The 18,001-nt window shown below is 37.0% G+C and overlaps 3 protein-coding genes, 1 long non-coding RNA gene, 2 other non-coding genes and 2 pseudogenes across 6 annotated transcripts; 4 read left to right on the forward strand and 4 right to left on the reverse strand.

The window, feature by feature from the left end:
- Positions 1 to 143: 143 nt before the first annotated feature.
- On the reverse strand, positions 144 to 2,986 carry LOC103343730 (Tetratricopeptide repeat (TPR)-like superfamily protein). Its single transcript, XM_008247373.2, has 8 exons — positions 2,525 to 2,986; positions 2,356 to 2,422; positions 2,218 to 2,257; positions 1,859 to 1,991; positions 1,502 to 1,573; positions 1,015 to 1,095; positions 763 to 824; positions 144 to 679 (listed from the first exon to the last, which is right to left on the reverse strand). Exons 1-8 carry the CDS (start codon positions 2,816 to 2,818, stop codon positions 613 to 615), a joined length of 816 nt encoding a protein of 271 aa, XP_008245595.2. The 5' UTR covers positions 2,819 to 2,986; the 3' UTR covers positions 144 to 612.
- Positions 2,987 to 6,474: 3,488 nt separating this feature from the next.
- On the forward strand, positions 6,475 to 7,599 carry LOC107880528 (uncharacterized; annotated as a pseudogene).
- A 949-nt stretch (positions 7,600 to 8,548) lies between these two features.
- On the reverse strand, positions 8,549 to 10,250 carry LOC148921197 (uncharacterized; annotated as a pseudogene).
- A 710-nt stretch (positions 10,251 to 10,960) lies between these two features.
- Positions 10,961 to 12,655, forward strand: LOC103343719 (F-box protein PP2-B15-like). The gene is made up of 3 exons (XM_008247365.3): positions 10,961 to 11,328; positions 11,825 to 11,943; positions 12,022 to 12,655. The coding sequence occupies exons 1-3, from the start codon at positions 11,074 to 11,076 to the stop codon at positions 12,542 to 12,544; spliced, it is 897 nt and encodes a 298-aa protein (XP_008245587.2). The 5' UTR covers positions 10,961 to 11,073; the 3' UTR covers positions 12,545 to 12,655.
- A 243-nt stretch (positions 12,656 to 12,898) lies between these two features.
- On the reverse strand, positions 12,899 to 12,994 carry LOC148921198 (small nucleolar RNA snoR69Y). Its single transcript, XR_016123395.1, has one exon. It is a non-coding gene; the product is annotated as a small nucleolar RNA snoR69Y (small nucleolar RNA).
- Positions 12,995 to 13,186: 192 nt separating this feature from the next.
- Positions 13,187 to 13,275, reverse strand: LOC148921199 (small nucleolar RNA snoR69Y). Its single transcript, XR_016123493.1, has one exon. It is a non-coding gene; the product is annotated as a small nucleolar RNA snoR69Y (small nucleolar RNA).
- A 539-nt stretch (positions 13,276 to 13,814) lies between these two features.
- Positions 13,815 to 14,840, forward strand: LOC103344532 (protein pleiotropic regulatory locus 1-like). Its single transcript, XM_008248128.2, has one exon. It carries the CDS (start codon positions 13,815 to 13,817, stop codon positions 14,838 to 14,840), a length of 1,026 nt encoding a protein of 341 aa, XP_008246350.2.
- Positions 14,841 to 15,372: 532 nt separating this feature from the next.
- On the forward strand, positions 15,373 to 17,521 carry LOC103343713 (uncharacterized). Its single transcript, XR_514985.3, has 4 exons — positions 15,373 to 15,653; positions 15,767 to 15,842; positions 15,941 to 16,055; positions 17,212 to 17,521. It is a non-coding gene; the product is annotated as an uncharacterized LOC103343713 (long non-coding RNA).
- Positions 17,522 to 18,001: the final 480 nt, after the last annotated feature.

Consider the following 18,001-nt stretch of genomic DNA (forward strand, 5'->3'; position numbering starts at 1 on the left):
TGCTGAAAAGGGTTAGCGGGCACACTATAATTATGCATTTATCTGAGAGATTAAATTAAACTATATAATTATATAATTAATAAAATAAGGCACGAGGGTTGTTGTTGGAGATTCTATTATTCCACCCACTAAAAAGATAATACTTAGAAGAAAAGTAACGTTCATAAATTATGTCCCACACTTTGTCGTGCACGGCTAGATTGTGCAGCTTTAAATGATAACTGACAAAGAAAAAAAATTGCAAGGTTGACTTAACAATTGTGTGGTAATTGCATCATTTAACTTGATTAGCAATGGCACAGGCTCATGTGATTCGTTTAGCTATGAATATTGTACAAGTCGGACACAACTTGGTACAACAGACATTTGTCACCAACTCAAAGCTCAGTAGGTGTGGATTTTAACATATAAGGTCTTGGTGTTGCTAGTACTGGAATCATTAAGTATATATACTTTGTCAAGTTTCTGATGTGGACTTCACACTCTTCAACAATATTTAGGTTGCCCCTGCACCCGCTTCAACTGAACAACATTGCCTTACAATAATATGAGCATCAGAACACATGATAAACCAACTTGAACATAAGATTGACTGAGCTTGAGCCAAATACTTCAATTCAAACTCCACTTTCGACAAAGACAATGAACTTTGGCTAGAGAAGCCATGTAGTCATCAGATCTGACAAGAGCAAGGAAATTAGATTTTACGTTGTTGAATGGTTACTCAACTGATTTACTTAAAAATTAGTTTTTACTTCGAACCTTTGTCCATAAGGAGACTGATATGCAGCAACGATATGAAGTTCGGCTGCATCAGTTTTCTTCTGCATAGGTGGAAAAAAAGCAAGTCATCAATTGTCTAGACATAGGCAATTAGTTTCAAGCTATAAGTTCAGCCAGCAATTTCTCAGCATCAGTTCTTAATCGAAAGTATCAAATTTAAAGAACATTTGACATACAACATGTGACACCAAAAGAGCATCTGAAAGAAAGATATTATAGTTTAAAACAAACCTGACTTTCATAATAAAGCCCAGCATATAAAGAAGCGTAGAAGTAATCACTCTCTCGGCTTTTCGAAAATGCTGCAACAAGCTAGGCAATAAGAACAATCACTCATGTCAGAGGAAATTCTTGGTGCTAGTGCAACTATACGAGCCTATATAAGAAACAGAAAATTATCTGAAGACCATTAAAGCATTCAGTCCCGTAAAATGTTAATGAGTTCTTAAACAACTTTCAGCTCCTCCAATTAACCTCCAGCGGGAAAATGGTCCGAAGGCATGAGTATTCCACAGAAAGCATGAAGCAAAAAGAGAGCTGCATTCTCAACATCTCATATAAACTGATAAAAGCCATCCAGTAAGCACACCTAGAGAGACATGAGAATATATATTGGGAGATGCACATACATGAGATGCCTTTCTAACCTTATGAACTACACAACTAGCTAGCTCAAATAAGAAATGTTTGGTCAAAGAAGAAATTTCCCAGTCAACACCTTTTCTGGATCACCACCATCTTTAAACATGTTATAGGCGTCTCGCATAACAGGTCTCGGATCTTGGCCAACCTGCATTCATCTAGTATGTAGTTAGAAGAACTTTATTCAACTTTCCACTCAATACGTGGGAGTAAAAAGCACTTTAAAAAGTGTCAGCTAGAATTAAACATTGACTCATAAATTTACTTGGTTATGTTTGCTCCTATAGATGGCCAAAAGTCACTGGCTCAAAGTTAAAGCTCAAAGCCTGGTTTAGCTTCATCCATAATCTTCCTCAGATAAATAAAATAAAAACTTTCTGGATCAGAAACCTTCCTATAAGAAATGACAGTGTCCTTGGTGTCTCTAACTTGCCTCAAGAAATCGTTCCCTTGCTTCACTAGTCCCATATAATTGAGCTTCACATAGAAAGCACCAAATGGACTCCTCTGTATCATTTGGATTCTGGGCAACATCTAATCGGAACTGCTCTGCCCCTTCTTCAAACCTGTGCATAAAGATACCAGTTTTAGTCCTTGACATGCACCTTAACCGAATCGAAATTTAACATTTTATCCTCATGATTTCCTGTAGAAAGGAATCCTTAATTTTTAATTTTATTCCAATGACAGATCTAAGGCTAAAGTGACACGCTTTTTAATTTTGTCCACATTTAATTATTTCAGTACCTAACAAAAATGATGTGGAAACAAGAACCATCAAAGAACTAGTACCTATCAAGATAGTAAAGCGATAGCCCCCTTTGCCAAAGATCTGATAACAACCATAGCCAACACTATGTAACTTAATTCAACAATTCATATCCCAAAAACCACCAAAAAGCAATTATCAAGAGCTACAATCAGACTCACATGCCTGTTGGCGAGGATCCAACTCAATTGCCTTATCAAATTCTGCTACAGACCCTAAAACATCACCCTTAACAAACAACAAAGTTGTAAACGTCTAATGCCAAACTATGAGAACATGTAAGTATGGTGTCAAGAGAAATTTAGAAAATAGCATTGGATCAGATTTTACCTGCCTAAAGAGTACCATTCCATGTCGAATCGCGGCAACGGCTTCCCGGGCATTGTTACCGCTAGTTAAGGCATCCCAGATGCCAGAAACTGAAGGGAGTAACAGTCTTCTGGTGCTGAAGAATTGTGAGTTAGTGCGAGTTTTGAATGAAAATGGTGGTGTTTGGGTTCTGTAGTTGTCACTTGTTGAAGTAATTGTGCCAAAGAAGAGTGAGCTGTTCTGGGTTTTGAATGAAACTGAAGGGGAAGTTAGGAATGGTGTGATAGTGGGTTTGAGGTTTTGGGGCATAGCCATGGATGAAGAAAGAGGCAATCTTGAACTGGGTAATGAGAAATTTGGGAGTCAAAGTGGAAACATTGGATGAGCTTTAATGGGTCAAATTCAATTTTGATGGTTTAGTGCGAAGTTACGGATATGCGGTGGGAAGAGGGATAAGGCGCCAAAAGCCAACAATTCTTCAACTTTACTTTTACCGAGTCTTCACCTTCGCCGCGAGGCTATATTTGTTCTGAGTTTTGACTGAAAGACGGGTGGGGAATTTTTTCAATAAATAGTGTAGCCGAGCGGCTATACTTGGGTGGTACAGCCGAACGACTATACTATTAAAAAAGGGTATAGCCGCGCGGCTGCACTCTTTTTTAAAACCAAAGTACCGCCGCTCGGCTATACTATTTTGGAAAAAGGACCCACGAGGCCTAGTGTGCATCGCCCAATAGTATAGCCGCACGCCATACTTATTTTTTAATTTAAATTACCCCTAAATCCGCTCAGCTATACAGTCGCTCACTTCAATGTCTCATCGAGAATTGTCAAAGGGTTTGGATTTTACTATTGTTATTGTTAGGAAATTCTCTCAGTGTAGAGAAAACATGGCAGCATTTCAGGTGAGCATTTGCTTTTCAGCGGAAGGTATTGGGGTTGATAATTGCAGATTGAGATAAAGAACTCGGACCCCAAAGATTGCGATTTTGAGGTTGGTATCATATATTTTTGAATCTTCGATTTGTCTTGAGGATTTGCTTTTGATTTCACTAAGGGACATATCAGGGGGAAATTACAAACGAACACTTTGCTTTCAATATTTCTACTCATCAAAATTGGCCAATTCAATAAGATGCCTTTCATTGCTTAGTACCTACCAACAGATGGCAAGACCCTCGAGGCCGATGATAAGAGCAGTGATTTTTTAATTTTAATTTTAGTATTGTCCTAATGTGAAAAAATATATTAGCTAATAGTACTACAGTACAGTTCCCTTTGATTTTCAAAGTGGTCTCAGTGCCTTGCCTTGAATTACACAAGGCATTAGTTACCGAAATGCATGTTTTAAGGTACATGACATTGAAAAGGCAGAGAAAGGTTTAGTGACCTTACCTTGCTCCACTTCAACCCAAATTTTTAGGTCTAATTTGTGCACTTTGGTTTCCTGCAGATTGTGAATCAATGGTAGATGCATGAGCCACAATATTCAAGTTAACATTGTGATCAAATTCTTCTTGCTGCAGCAGGACCAGCATGTGAATGGACAGAAAGAAGCTGACATCAACTTCTTCTTGGAAGCACACTTTGGTATGATAAATATGTGATATTTGTTCTGCATGATCTCTCTCTCTCTCTCTCTCTCTCTCTGGTGTAAACATTTTATTTATAAAATTTCCTTCATTTGTTTTTTATTTTCTACTGGTGAAACCATGTTTCGCCTTGTAGGCCTTCCGGGATCACGCTATACATCAAGAAATCATAGTATAAAAAATTATCAAAGTGGTTAATTACAAGCAAAATCTTCTATGTGATTGGTGCGTACAGCTTTTCATTTTCTCTCCTTGAAAGAGATCCCTTTTGTCATTTTTGGAGCTCATATCTGAATGGATATCCTCTAGTTTTCTTGATTTTGCAAGCCATTGAGTTCTAAACATCTAAATGGTCTTGTAGTAAGTGCACCTAGTGACATTAATGAATAGGATGCTGAATTGAGCTGTGAGTCTTACTCTTTAGCAAGCATGTGCTTTATTCTATTCAGGGCATACAGTTTACATGAAGAATCAAGTTAAATTGATTTTTGAGAGTTATGACTTTTGAGTCTTGTTGATATCTCTGATTAGCTTGTTAAGAAATCTCTGATATGTTCTGAAAGGGGGTGATGACGAACCTAACACTGCGTGGCATTTCACTGATTTATTTATTTATTTATTTAGCATTGATAGAAGAAAAAATGAGTTTGAAGAGATGTTGATATCAAACAAAAATCTATATAGCATAATTTTCTTCTTTCTTTGTGTGCATGTGCTGAACATGAGAAATGATTAAGCACCATATGCAGCCTTCTTTCTTTCTTCTTTACTGGTTTTTTTTTCAATTGTCTTTATTAAATAGTATAGACGAGCGGCTATAGTCTTTTATATATACATATATATATATATATATAAATATATATGTACGTATGTATTTTTCAATAATACATTCATGTTCTATACATATCTACCATTTTTTAGAAAGCAAATGTACAATAGTCGTATTGTACACGTACATACATATTTTACACATACGTACGTATTTCTAATGCATAATACACATTTTTTTACAAAAGTTTCAGTATTATACAAAAAATTCTCACACATTATTGAAAAAGATCATATATGTTCTAAAAATTATATCAAAATATTATAGTGGCCAATTAATATCTACTTTGGATACGTTGAAACTAGCAAATTAATATCTATAAAATACAAACTAATGCAACTAGGAGGGTCTTTAAATAAATAAATAAAAATGAAATAGTATAGATCTTTTAAATATAATGTATTTAAATAGTACCGCCGTTCGGCTATACTAAGAATAGTATGGAAAAAATTAGTACATGACGGCTATATTTTTTGAAAAAGCAGACTTGTTTTGACACGTGGGGCCTAATCGGTGGGGTAAATTTTTTTTATAATAAAAATCGTATAGCCGGACGGCTATACTCGGTTTTTTTTTACGATATCGCCGCACGGCTATACTATCCCTAAGACTCGGTGCGGCGGCTAGAGTATAGCCGAACGGCTGTACTCGATTTTTATCACCGGCCGGCTATACTTGTTTGACACGTGGCACCTAATCACTAGAGTTCTTTTTCAATAGAAAAATAGTACAGCCGAGCGGCTACACTCAGACTTGTTTTGACATGTGGGGCCTAATCGGTGGGGTAAATTTTTATGATAAAAATAGTATAGCCGAACGGCGATACTTTTTTTAATTGTTTTACAGATAGCCGATCGGCTATACTATCTTACGTGGGCACCTACGGTTTTATTTAGTGCAGTATAGCCGCACGGATGTACTTGATTTTTCCTATTTTTTAAAAAATCGATAGCCGGTTTTTTTTACGATATCGCCGCACGGCTATACTATCCCTAAGACTCGGTGCGGCGGCTAGAGTATAGCCGAACGGCTGTACTCGATTTTTATCACCGGCCGGCTATACTTGTTTGACACGTGGCACCTAATCACTAGAGTTCTTTTTTTTCAATAGAAAAATAGTACAGCCGAACGGCTACACTCAGACTTGTTTTGACATGTGGGGCCTAATCGGTGGGGTAAATTTTTTATGATAAAAATAGTATAGCCGAACGGCGATACTTTTTTAATTGTTTTACAGATAGCCGATCGGCTATACTATCTTACACGTGGGCACCTAGGCTCGATGCGGCTGCTTCGGTTTTTATTTAGTGAAGAGTATAGCCGCACGGATGTACTTGATTTTTCCTATTTTTTAAAAAATCGTATAGCCGCCCGGCTTTACATTTTTTTAATTGTCTTTATGAAATAGTATAGACAAGCGGCTTTAGTCTATATATATATATATATATATATATATATATGTATGTACGTATTTTTCAATAATACATTCATGTTCTATAAACGTCTCCCTTTTTTAGAGAGCAAACGTACAATAGTGGTATTGTATACGTATGTCCGTATTTCTAATGCTTAATACACATACAAAATTTTTTTACAAAATTCACGTATTATACAAATAATTCTCACATATTATTGAATAAGATAATATATGTTATAAAAATTATATCAAAATATTATATAGTGACCGATTAATATCTACTTTGGATACGTTGAAACTAGCAAATTAATATCTATAAAGTACAACCTAATGCAACTAGGAGAGTCCTTTTTAAAAAAAAAAATTAAATAGTATAGGGGCTATACGTCGATTTTTTTATTTTATTTAAAAACAATGGTAGATGGGAAGCAAGAATAGGAAGAGTTTTTGAAACAAGTACCTCTACCTTGGCACTTACAGTAAGTTATCTCTGATCTCCTATCTCCATAACTGATTATAACATTAACATATTCAAAAACTAGCTGCAATATAAACTGTCATAAAAGAGGGTTGAAAACTATAATGAAGAAAATTTGCACTTACTGAGCAATGTGTCTTTTTAATCTCATTTCAGGCACTCAAGAGGAAGCAGCTCGTGCCTATGACATTGCAGCAATTGAGTAGAGAGGGATCAATGCTGTGACTAACTTTGACTTGAGTTCTTACATAAGATGGCTAAAGCCTAGAGCAGACGATCCAATAGCCACTCAAGAATCAGAGAGAGTCGCAGAGCCTCAGAATATGCCATTCATGGCCAACAGCTACATCCCAACAGAGGAGTCTTTCTCACACACAAATCCTTTTGCCTCTGATTACTTGAACTCTACCCCCACACCCCCCACGGCAAAAACAAGAAGTCATTGGTAGCAGCATCCCTCTTAGCACTGGTAGCAAGTCATCGTCTCCCACCGCACTTGGCCTTGTCCTTCAATCATCAATATTCAGAGAGTTGGTTCAGAAGAACTCAAACTTCTCGGAGGATGAGAGTACTGACGGAGAAGAAACAAAGGACCAGCCACAGGTTGGTAGTGATGATGAGTTCGGTGGAATTTTCTATGATGTAATTGGCGACAACCCGTTTGCTTGCTCTTCCAATTCTGATGGAGATAACAACCCATGGAGCAGCATTACAAGCACCATTTTGCTCAATCAACCAACAAATGCAAATGCCTCAGACTCTCTATTTTTCTTTTCTTAGATGCATCATGGGAAACAGAACTTAGTCATATGGAAGAAATTTTGTTTCACTTTGTAAATAACAGAATTGGCGCATAAAAAAAGGACATGGCGTGATGAGATTGATGCTGCATATCGATGTAAATTAAATCATGTCCAGCATTGCTTGCAAGTTGCATGTAAACAACTTAACAACATCGAGTTTATGGTTTTGGTAATGTGATGTTTACCAACTTTTTCGATTTTTCATAGTTTCATCTTACCTTAATATAGGCTGAGAGATTATTAACAAGAAAAAGAAAAAGTGTGAACGTTTCCAAAGTTGGGTATGAATGATTTCTGAATACATTATCATGCACTTTCGGTTCAGGTTCATCGTCCCAGATTCAGTCAACTTAAATGCTGCAGTTTGCCTCCTTTACAGAGATGTACAATTGACAAGTAATACAGTGGTTCGTTCCCAATATGTAGCACAATTGTATTTTGGCCATTTGAACTCTGTTTTCTAGTTCATTTCATGTGGTCAGATTCTACATCAAACACTCACATTCAATTTTTTTAACCCCTGTGATATATTGTTGCCTAAGCTGAAAACCACAAACCAGCAGATCCCTATCTTGGTTGAGAGCATTAATTGCAAGGGACTTCCATATACACTCCGATACAGGTAAGTATTTCTCGAGACATGTCATTTGAGGGTATCAATAAATTAAAAAGGAAGTTCGCTGGAAAAAATAGATAAATGAAAAAGAAAGCAAAACACGACTTCCACAAGACACTATCCTCTGTTGGATAGAAATCCACATATTATTTATTCTCTTTGATCCGGGGAACCCAGTGTTCATACTAGTTTGTAAGACAATAGCAGCTGCAAGTTAAACCTTGAAAGAAAACATTTTCAATTGGAACTTAGATGGTTCCCATGGAAGTCAGCCTAAAAGAACAATTACGAAATAACAACCTCATAAAAGTAGCACACCCTAGAAGTTCCAGGAACATCATATAATTAGTGACAATTCTGTAAGTGATGAAATTACAGTTTGCAATTGGCAAATATTATGAACTTGATAAATAAATGGGCAAAGTACAAACTTAAAATGCAGTAAAGTTACGAGTAAACTGAATACTAGTTCCTGACCTCTGAATCATGTCCCTTACCGAAATACATGTATTGCATTCAAAAGATACAAACTTCATTTCCTCTCAAGAACTTCAAAATTGCTTACTTTTATTTCTGAAGAGTTTTTGTTGTAAAAGACAAAAAGGAAAGCCAATGCAATCAACCAGATCCCAGTCCACGGAACTGGTGGATCCTTGAAACATACAAGGGACGCCTCCACTTCTTGGGAGGCATGATAGAGTGGATGGCATATAGGTCGTGATCTGAGGACCTCAAGTAATACAAAGCCATCTCAAAATCTAAATGCGACAATGCAGAGACTGCTTTGTCCAGCTTGCACTTGAACAAGTTCCACCTTTGTATGAACTCAACATGTCGACTACTTTTAAGGAGCTTTCTTTCCCCACCATGTGTAGCTATGGATTCAAGAACATCCACAGCACTTGTTATGCTGTAATTGAGTGATGTCAAAAGAACATTTCTACGAGCAGCATCCTTCTGCACCAATGACAATGATGAAACCTCAGAGAACGGCCCAAACGGAGTCTGCCCAACACACCATGTGTAATCCACCAATGTAGTATTGTGCCTAGGGCTCCACAGCATATGGATTGGTGACACTCCCCTCATGCTCTGTAAAATCGAACCAACAAGAGGTCGCTCAAGCTCCCTTGTCTGTGTAAACACATGACGCCCGTTACAGCTATAATCACTCACAGTCTCTGTGTTCTTCGTCCTGACTGCAATGCTGTAGTCCTATCTTTAAAAGCAACAGATTGGTGATACCTATCGAGCAACAACACCATGCTGTAGTCCAAATCAAACACATAAACAGGAAGAACCCTAGCCGCGCGGCTATACTATTTACTAACTAAAAACAGTCCAAATAAAAAAAATGTTTTTCCCCGATTTTTTTTTTTTTTTTCAATAAAGGTAGTTTAAAGTATTATTCATTACTATTAAGCCATTATCCGAATCTTTATTGTCCCCTTTTGAGTTTTTGCTTTTCCAGAGCTATTACCCTTATAAAGAATTTAGCATTTCACGTTTAATACTCGTATTATACACGTACGTATGTATTTTTCATCTTTAATACACTTGTTTTTTTACAAAGTTTTCAATTATACACACAAAATTCAAGTATATACATATAATTTTGGCATATTATTGAATAAAAATAATATATATTAAACATATTAAATTATTATATATTGTCCGAACTTATCATTTGTAATTTGACAAACTATTGCCGAATAAAACACGTATGTATTTTATTCATATTTTTCCCGTTTCATATTTTACTAACTATGAAAGAATGCGAGAGGCTAAGATTATTTCTTACTAGTTGTAACAAAAATGCAAGATGGTGATTTTGCAATCTCTTTGCCAGCCAAAACAACAATTTCAAACAAAGATTTATGATTATAGTAGTAAAAGAGGTGGTAGTATTCTTCATGTTTGTTTGAAATGTGAACCAATTACCAAGAATGCTCAAACTCATCATGCAATTCTCTACGACAAATAATGTGTGTAGTAACAAAATTTAGTAGCATTCGAGAGAATGAGGTAAACCACAGGCAAACATTCCCACACAAAAACAACAAGAACAAATTTGACTCTCAAATTGATTTACTGTGAAATTTCTCACTCTTCACTATCTCATTTGGATATGTTGAAAGAGTATAATATAATATATATTATACATTTTTTAAATATAATATATTTAAAGAGTATAGCTGCGTGGCTATACTCGGGACTTTTTTTTATATGGCCGTACTTGAGATTTTTTTAAATATATAGTATAGCCGCGAGGCTATACGCGGTACTTTTTTTTTTTATTTTTTTATTTTTATGAACTTGAGAAATAAGAGATTAGAAATAAAGATGCTGAATTTTGAACAATATTACTTTCAAAACCATGCAAGTGTATAATGGTGCACAATAGGCCTAAGAAATTGTAAAGAAAAGCTAAACAAGGATCCCCATAAAGCCCAACACAGTACAAAATCTAAAGTTAGGTGAAAAAAACGAACCAGGTGCACAATAGCCAGCACTGGCCATTTATTGTTCTCTCATGATATGTTCAGTTTCATAATGTTGTCATGATATCGACTGGAACAAAAAATATGTTCACTGTATGTTGTCATGATATTGACCAGGCCCCAAAAAGAAAATGTTGTCATCTTAACGACAGAACTGGCCACCCTTTGCTACAAATTTAGTAGCTTAAGCTTGCTATAAATGTAGGTGCTTCCCTGCATGCATTATCACATCAGTCAAACAAAACTTGAAACATCTTCCAAACTCCCATTGTTCCTGTTCTCTCTGTGTCCTACACTTCTTCTCAAACTTTTTGAACATTACAACTTTTGAGAGATGAATTTGGATCACTTGCCCGAAGACTGTTTTGCGCATATTTTATCATTTACATCTCCCGGAGATGCACGTCATTGTTCATTAGTATCGAGGTCGCTTCGCACCATGACTGATTTGGATAGTGTGTGGGAGAAATTTCTGCCATCCGACCGTGCTGAAATTCTATCCAGATTAGTATGTCCAATAACTTATTCCTCTAACAAAGAGTTGTTTATCAGGTTATGCAGTCCAAATCTAATTGATGGTGGTAAGAAGGTAAACTTTCAATTATTATTAACATTTAATTTGATTTTAAAATGACAACATCATAATTAAAGAATTCTCATTCAAGTCAGAATGAACCTAATGAATGAGTTTGAATATGTTTTTTTTGTTTTTGCTTTTCAATCTTTTTAAGTTAGTGTTGTGTGATGCCTCAAGGTTGCCTATGCATAATATGATTCAAATATTAACCATATATATGCAAAAATATATATAGGGTCAAGAAATTGATCCAATATTTGACTATTATTGCATTTGCAGCCTTTGGCAGTAAAAGGAGAGAGAATGCATAGAAAATGTACCCTCAAAGAGTATGCTTTTGCATTGACAGGCGGTGGATCAAATATGAATTATACAATCAACTAAAATTCATATTTGTTCCACTGCCTGCGGATGCACTAGTGGCTTTAGGAGGCTATACCACAAAAGGGTTTTAATTAAATGGTTAAATTTTGATCAAATAATTATTTTCCTGCTTGATGAACAACAGATGTTCTCAATAGAGGAGTCGACAAGTAAAAAATGTTACATGTTAAGTGCAAGGGATGTTTCAATTACATGGGCATGCAATCCTCTGTATTGGACCTGGAGACCTCTTGTTGAATCAAGGTTTGCATTCTCTAATTAAGCCTTAATTACACTTCCAATAAAGCTTAAATGTTATTAATCTTGAAAACAACAATTCAGATTTGCAGTGGTTGCTGAACTCAGAACCATTTGGTGGCTGGAAATATGTGGCACAATGAACACTCAAATGCTGTCCCCAAAAACAGTCTACGGGGCCTATCTTATTGCCAAGTTGGCTGATCGTGCGTATGGCTTAGACTCTTTGCCATCTGAGGTTTCACTTGAAGTTGGTAACTTCAAATCACAGGGTACAGTTTACTTGAGCACACGCCATGATCAAAGTAGGAAGCAAGCTGCTGCTGCTGATTTAGAACATGAACATTTTTCGAAGCGGATCAGAGCTTCGAGACGGAGGGTTTTAGAAGGAGATCATGGAGGAGGTCTCTGTGAGCGCAAAGATGGGTGGATGGAAGTAGAAATCGGGAGCTTTTACAATGAAGGCTGTGCCAATAATAATGTAAAGATGAGCCTAAAAGAAGTGAAGGGTGCCCATCTTAAAGGTGGACTTATTGTTGAGGGTATTGAGATTAGGCCAAAAATTGAACTCTCTGACTCAACGGCTTTGAAGTATAGAACAATCTGAACACAAAATGATCCCATTTCTTTTTCTTTTCGTAGTAGAATACGATTCATCTACTTTCGTTTTGTATGGTGGAATTTGAGAATTAAAGTGGCATATATTTGTTACTTGTTATCTCATTCCTTTCTTATTTTCAGAGAATTTTATGAAATTTATGATAAGCTTCATATTCCACGAGCAAGGTTAAATTCAGGGGTATTAGTGTAAATAACTCTTGTCAATTCCACGAGCAAAGTTCATTGCTGCATGAATTTAAAATTGAGCATAGTTGCATTGACAAAAGGAAACAATACAAGAAGAACACATAAACATCAAATATAAACTTTGCCTTTCTGTAAAACAAAATATTGGGAATGTTATGTGAGCTCAGATGTATGTGGATAGAGCCTTTTCCCGGACCACAAAAGGTCTCATAATGAGCTGGGATTCACATTTATCCTCATTGCAAAAATAATAATACTAACTAAATTGAAATAAAACAAAGCAAACCCTACATCAGAAAATTGGATATAATCATCCAAAACCAAGAAGAAAAAAATAAATATTAGCATAAGTTTATGAAAATAAATGGAAACTAAACCACAGGAACACAGATTAAACATAAACATTAAAAAAAATTAAGAAAAATATAGATCAAAAATGTTTTTCTGGGCTCAGATGTATTGGATCTATCCTATTCCCGGACCACAAAAGGTCTCATAGAGCTGGGATTATCATTCATCATCATTGCAAAACCAGAATTAATAAATAATTTTAATTTAACAGAAAGAAAGAAGACAGAATAAAACCCTACATCAGAAAATCGATCAAGAACTAGAGAAGAAAAGGTTAAAGAAAGCCGCCTAGGTTTTCCTGGAAGAGGACGACGGAAGAAGAGCGTATGGGACGGCCACAAACTGGTGAGTGAAACAATAGGGTTTAAGCCGATATATAAGAAGGGAATCATAAGTTTTCATAATTTCCCATTATGACCCTAGTGGATTTTCATGAATTACAAATTTGATTTGGGTAGTTGACAACAACTGGGCCCATTGTTAGAAACCCAATACTGTATTTTTGTGTCTAACTAATCACTATTCAATTAAGGCCCAATCCAAAGGGAAAAGGCTTCCTCAACCAAAAGGACTTGGCTTTAGGCTTTCCTACTTATAATAAGAACTTCGCACCTTATAAATACGGAGCCATTCATTCCTTTTTGCAGGCAAATCACATTCGGAAACTAGGACTTTCTTTTTCTCTCGCTTCGCCTTCTCCAACTAGGGCTCCAAGTGAGATGGCTTTGATGGAAAGAACTCCAGGCAGATGGCCACATCCTGTTTGGCATGCTCCTTGGAAGATGTATAGGGTCATTAGCGGCCACTTGGGATGGGTACGATCCATTGCCTTTGATCCAAGCAACAAATGGTTCTGCACCGGCTCTGCAGATCGCACGATCAAGATATGGGATGTAGGAACCGGAACCCTACAGCTCTCACTGACAGGACACATTGAACAAGTACGAGGACTTGCTGTTAGCAGCAGGCACACCTACATGTTCTCTGCCGGCGATGACAAGCTAGTTAAATGCTGGGACCTCGAACAGAACAAGGTTGTCCGTTCATATCATGGTCATCTGAGCGGTGTTTACTGCTTGGCGGTTCATCCCACGCTTGATATTTTACTCACCGGTGGACGCGATTCTGTGTGCCGGGTTTGGGATATTCGAAGCAAGGTGCAAGTTCTTGCATTGTCGGGGCACGACGACACAGTTTGCTCAGTTTTCACTCGACCGACAGAGCCACAAGTTGTCACTGGCTCTCATGACTCGACCATCAAGCTCTGGGACCTTAGGTATGGGAAAACAATGTCAACACTTACACACCATAAGAAATCTGTGCGTGCAATGGCGCAACATCCTAAAGATATCAATTCTTTCGCATCTGTATCCGCTGACAACGTGAAGAAGTTCAACCTTCCGAACGGCGAATTTTTGCACAACATGCTGTCTCAGCAGAAAACTATAGTTAATGCAATGGCTGTGAATCGGGATGGTGTCATGGCAACTGGAGGTGACAATGGGAGTGTGTGGTTTTGGGATTGGAAGAGCGGTCATAATTTTCAACAATCGCAAACAATTGCGCAGCCTGGCTCGCTGGATGGTGAAGCTGCTGTATATGCTCTTTCCTATGATGTAACTGGTACAAGGCTGGTGACTTGCGGAGCTGATAAGACGATCAAAATGTGGAAAAAGGACCAAAATGCCACTCCAGAAACCCATCCTCTCAATTTCAAGCCTCCTAAAGATATTCGACGGTTCTAGTGTAAGATCTTCCTTTGTTGTTGCTCTGTTCGGTGACATGTGTAATGTTGTTTTTTCAATCGAAGTGTAATATTGTTTTACTGGAGTGATTTGCTATCTGCATGTTGTTATGAGATGAATTATACAAATTTTGATGTGTTAGTTGACCAACAAAATACTCTTTAAGTTTTTGTTTTTGTTTTTGTTTTTTTAAAAATAAACGATATTTCTAATTTAATATAATCTAAATTAGGGAAGGAGGATTCGAACTCAGTCCGCACCAAACCAGCGGTCAGAGTTAAATATATTTCCAACATATTATAAAATAAAGTCTTATTAAACAATAACACAAATACAAGATTTGTAACAACAACCAAAAAAAGAAGAAGCAGAGGATTTTATTTGTAATTAAGCTACAAATCTTGTAGAAGACAGGGAATGGGTCTGGCCCGATAACAATACACAATGAATGGGATCAATCCACAAGAAGACCCGATGAGACCCGACCCGAATAAATCACAACGTTGCCAGTGCCTTATAATTAGATCATTCGTTCGACTTGCGCCTCACCTTTGATTTCTTCTGATGTTTTGATCTGAGTCTGAGAGAGACTTCTCTGTTGAACTATCTTGATCTAGAGATGTCGGCTCATTTCCATCGGAGATTCTGAGATTTCGCTTCAAAATGGAGGACATGGGAGGCCGACATGGACTAACGATTCGAAGATGGAGGTTTCTGGGGAGGCCAGCATACGAGCCGTCGTCGTCGTCGCCCTTGGTGTTCGCATCACGAGGGATCTGCGAGAAATTTGCATGAAATCTTCGAAAGCGTAGCGTAAATCTCTTAATCTCTTCTTTAAATTCGTCAATCTCTAGCACATCTCAAATCCTAACTCCTGAGGACCTATCCCTAACCCTAATTTACCATTTCATTTTACCTTGTTTTAGATCGAAGAAATTTGTGCATACGAACCGTTCGTCGTCGGCCTTGGTGCTCTCGATCTGCGAGAAATTTGCATGAAATGTAAGTCTCCCACTCTTTTCTTTAAATTCGTCAATCTCTAGCATGTCTGAAATCTTAACCCTAACCCTAATTTACCATTTCATTTTACCTTGTTTTAGATCGTAGAAGCTTGTGATCGGCCTCGATCTCCGAGACCTTGGCAGGGTTGCATAAAGAGAAAGCATCTTCAGACCCATTCATTGCATAGCTTCCACTTCCAGCGAAGATCTTCAGGTGAATGTTTGAATTTGTGGTTCTTTAATTGATTGGTTTCTTGTTCGGAATTGAAAGTTTTAGTTTGGACTGTGCTGAATTTCTCAATTAGAACGCTTAAGGTGCAATGTTTGTTGGGGAACATTGACAATATCATAAGGTTTGCCTATAAATTATGTGTGGGAAAAGCGAATGGCTTTCGTCAATGGCCAAAGTTGGCATGGTCCTTTTAATCCTTTTAGAAAAAGGTCTCTTTCATGCATTATTACTAGTGTGGTTTCTCACTGCGAAGCAAAACACACATGGAATCGTAATTGTACTTGTGTTTAAATTGTGTAAGTTGTTTGTTGCATGGTATGTTTTAGCTGCAATTCTATGTTTTGTATGTTTACTTTGTTAGAGTAAGCTAGAGAGCTTTAGAATATTAGAAAGCAATGTGTGAAGTGGCTTCAGAATATCTAGGAAGTAAAGTTCTAAAGTTATGATGAATGCTGAGGCAAATAAGTGGGTTTGCTTGCAGTACAGTTGTTTAGGCTATAGCAGCCTGAATATGATAATGATCATAGTTTTGTATGCTATGTCGAATTCATGCTTAAAATCATAATAGATTTTGTTGAGGTGTAACTGTGTTAGTTATTTCTAGAGGCTGCTACAAGTCTTCTAAAAGGCTTGTGCCTTAACGTAAACGTCTTGTTTGTGGAGATGAAAAAATATATATCTAAACTAACTATAATATTGTAAGTATAGTATGAAAATAACCTTGAGGGATCTTCTTTTTCGGTCTTAGTAATAGGATTCTTATTTTATATTACATTGTATAGTCTTCCTCTGTTCAGGTTGGTTTAAATGTTGTGTTTGCTGTGTGCCTCATTTTAGCTAGTTGGCTTGGCTGCTTGGTACTTATTGGGTTTCCTTTGTCTAGGCCCAAACTTTTCGGTTACACCCCCAGTAATTGCAATTTGGGAGGGACTAGTATTTTTTATATCAATTTTCGGGGATCAGTACTTCCGCAATTTTGGTCCCAAAAGTTGCTAAGTTGTTCCCAAGAAGTTTACACCTTTGTGTATTTTATTGATTTTTCATCTGTATTTTTTTGCCAATACTTGATATTCTTTTCTGCAGCTGTGCTTCTGTTTATATGAATTAATTTGGTTGTTATCTGTTTTTCTTTTAACAGCCCTTATGTAAAGGTTGAAAACGCAAAAAGGTCCCTGCCGAGAATGCATGGGTTTGTTTAAGATGAAGCGAAGGTCGCTGCTGAGAGAAGGCTTGGGATCTTGAACAGCACGGAATGCTTTTTTGTGTGCGCCGCGCGCGTTTCTTTTTAATTTTATAATTTTTTCAGCTCATATAATGAATAAGGACAATGAATTACAAAAAATAAAAACAATTAGATAGCAGGTAAAAATAATTGCATGATATGGAAATATGACATTAATACGGCTACATCTTTAGCCGGTAACAATTATTTGGACAGTTTCCCGGCTCGAACATGTTCTAGGCCTACTAAAGGGCTCCCAAACGTTAAAATTGGCCCACTGAAAGCCCCATAAAGACAAATTAAGCCCAATGAAACTTCAGAACCGACAAAATAGGCGCACAGAAACGACAAAAAAGGCCCATTCAAGGCCCTTTAAACGACAAGATAGGCCCAATAGAGGTCTTAAAACAGACAAAATTGAACCAATAAATTCCAAGAAACGACAAAATAGGCCCACTGCATGACTCTGAAACGACAAAATAGGCCCAGTGAAGGGTCAGAAACGACAGAAGAGGCCCAGTTAAAACCTTAGAAACGACAAATTAGGCCCAATAAAGCCCCAGAAAATGACAAAATAGGCCCATACATGCCTGAAAACGACAAAAGTAGCACCCAGTAAAAACCTCAGAAACGACAAAATAAGCCTTTTACAGGGCCAGAAAACGACAAAATAGGCCCACTAAAAGGACCTCAGAAACGACAAAAT

This window comes from Prunus mume, linkage group LG1 (genome assembly GCF_029339155.1).
Source record: "Prunus mume cultivar Tortuosa linkage group LG1, ASM2933915v1, whole genome shotgun sequence".
Lineage (NCBI taxonomy): Eukaryota > Viridiplantae > Streptophyta > Magnoliopsida > Rosales > Rosaceae > Prunus > Prunus mume.

Bases quoted from the DNA above. Each gene is read 5' to 3' on its own strand.
- LOC103343730 (XM_008247373.2), bottom strand. From the start codon at position 2,818: ATGGCTATGCCCCAAAACCTCAAACCCACTATCACACCATTCCTAACT. The intron at 2,258-2,355 runs GTGAGTCTGATT...GGTTGTTATCAG, and splicing joins GGATCCTCGCCAACAGGCAT to ATCTTTGGCAAAGGGGGCTA. The intron at 1,574-1,858 runs GCAAGTTAGAGA...AGATGAATGCAG, and splicing joins CAAGGGAACGATTTCTTGAG to GTTGGCCAAGATCCGAGACC.
- LOC103343719 (XM_008247365.3), top strand. From the start codon at position 11,074: ATGAATTTGGATCACTTGCCCGAAGACTGTTTTGCGCATATTTTATCA. The intron at 11,329-11,824 runs GTAAACTTTCAA...GATGAACAACAG, and splicing joins TAATTGATGGTGGTAAGAAG to ATGTTCTCAATAGAGGAGTC. The intron at 11,944-12,021 runs GTTTGCATTCTC...ACAACAATTCAG, and splicing joins AGACCTCTTGTTGAATCAAG to ATTTGCAGTGGTTGCTGAAC.
- LOC103344532 (XM_008248128.2), top strand. From the start codon at position 13,815: ATGGCTTTGATGGAAAGAACTCCAGGCAGATGGCCACATCCTGTTTGG.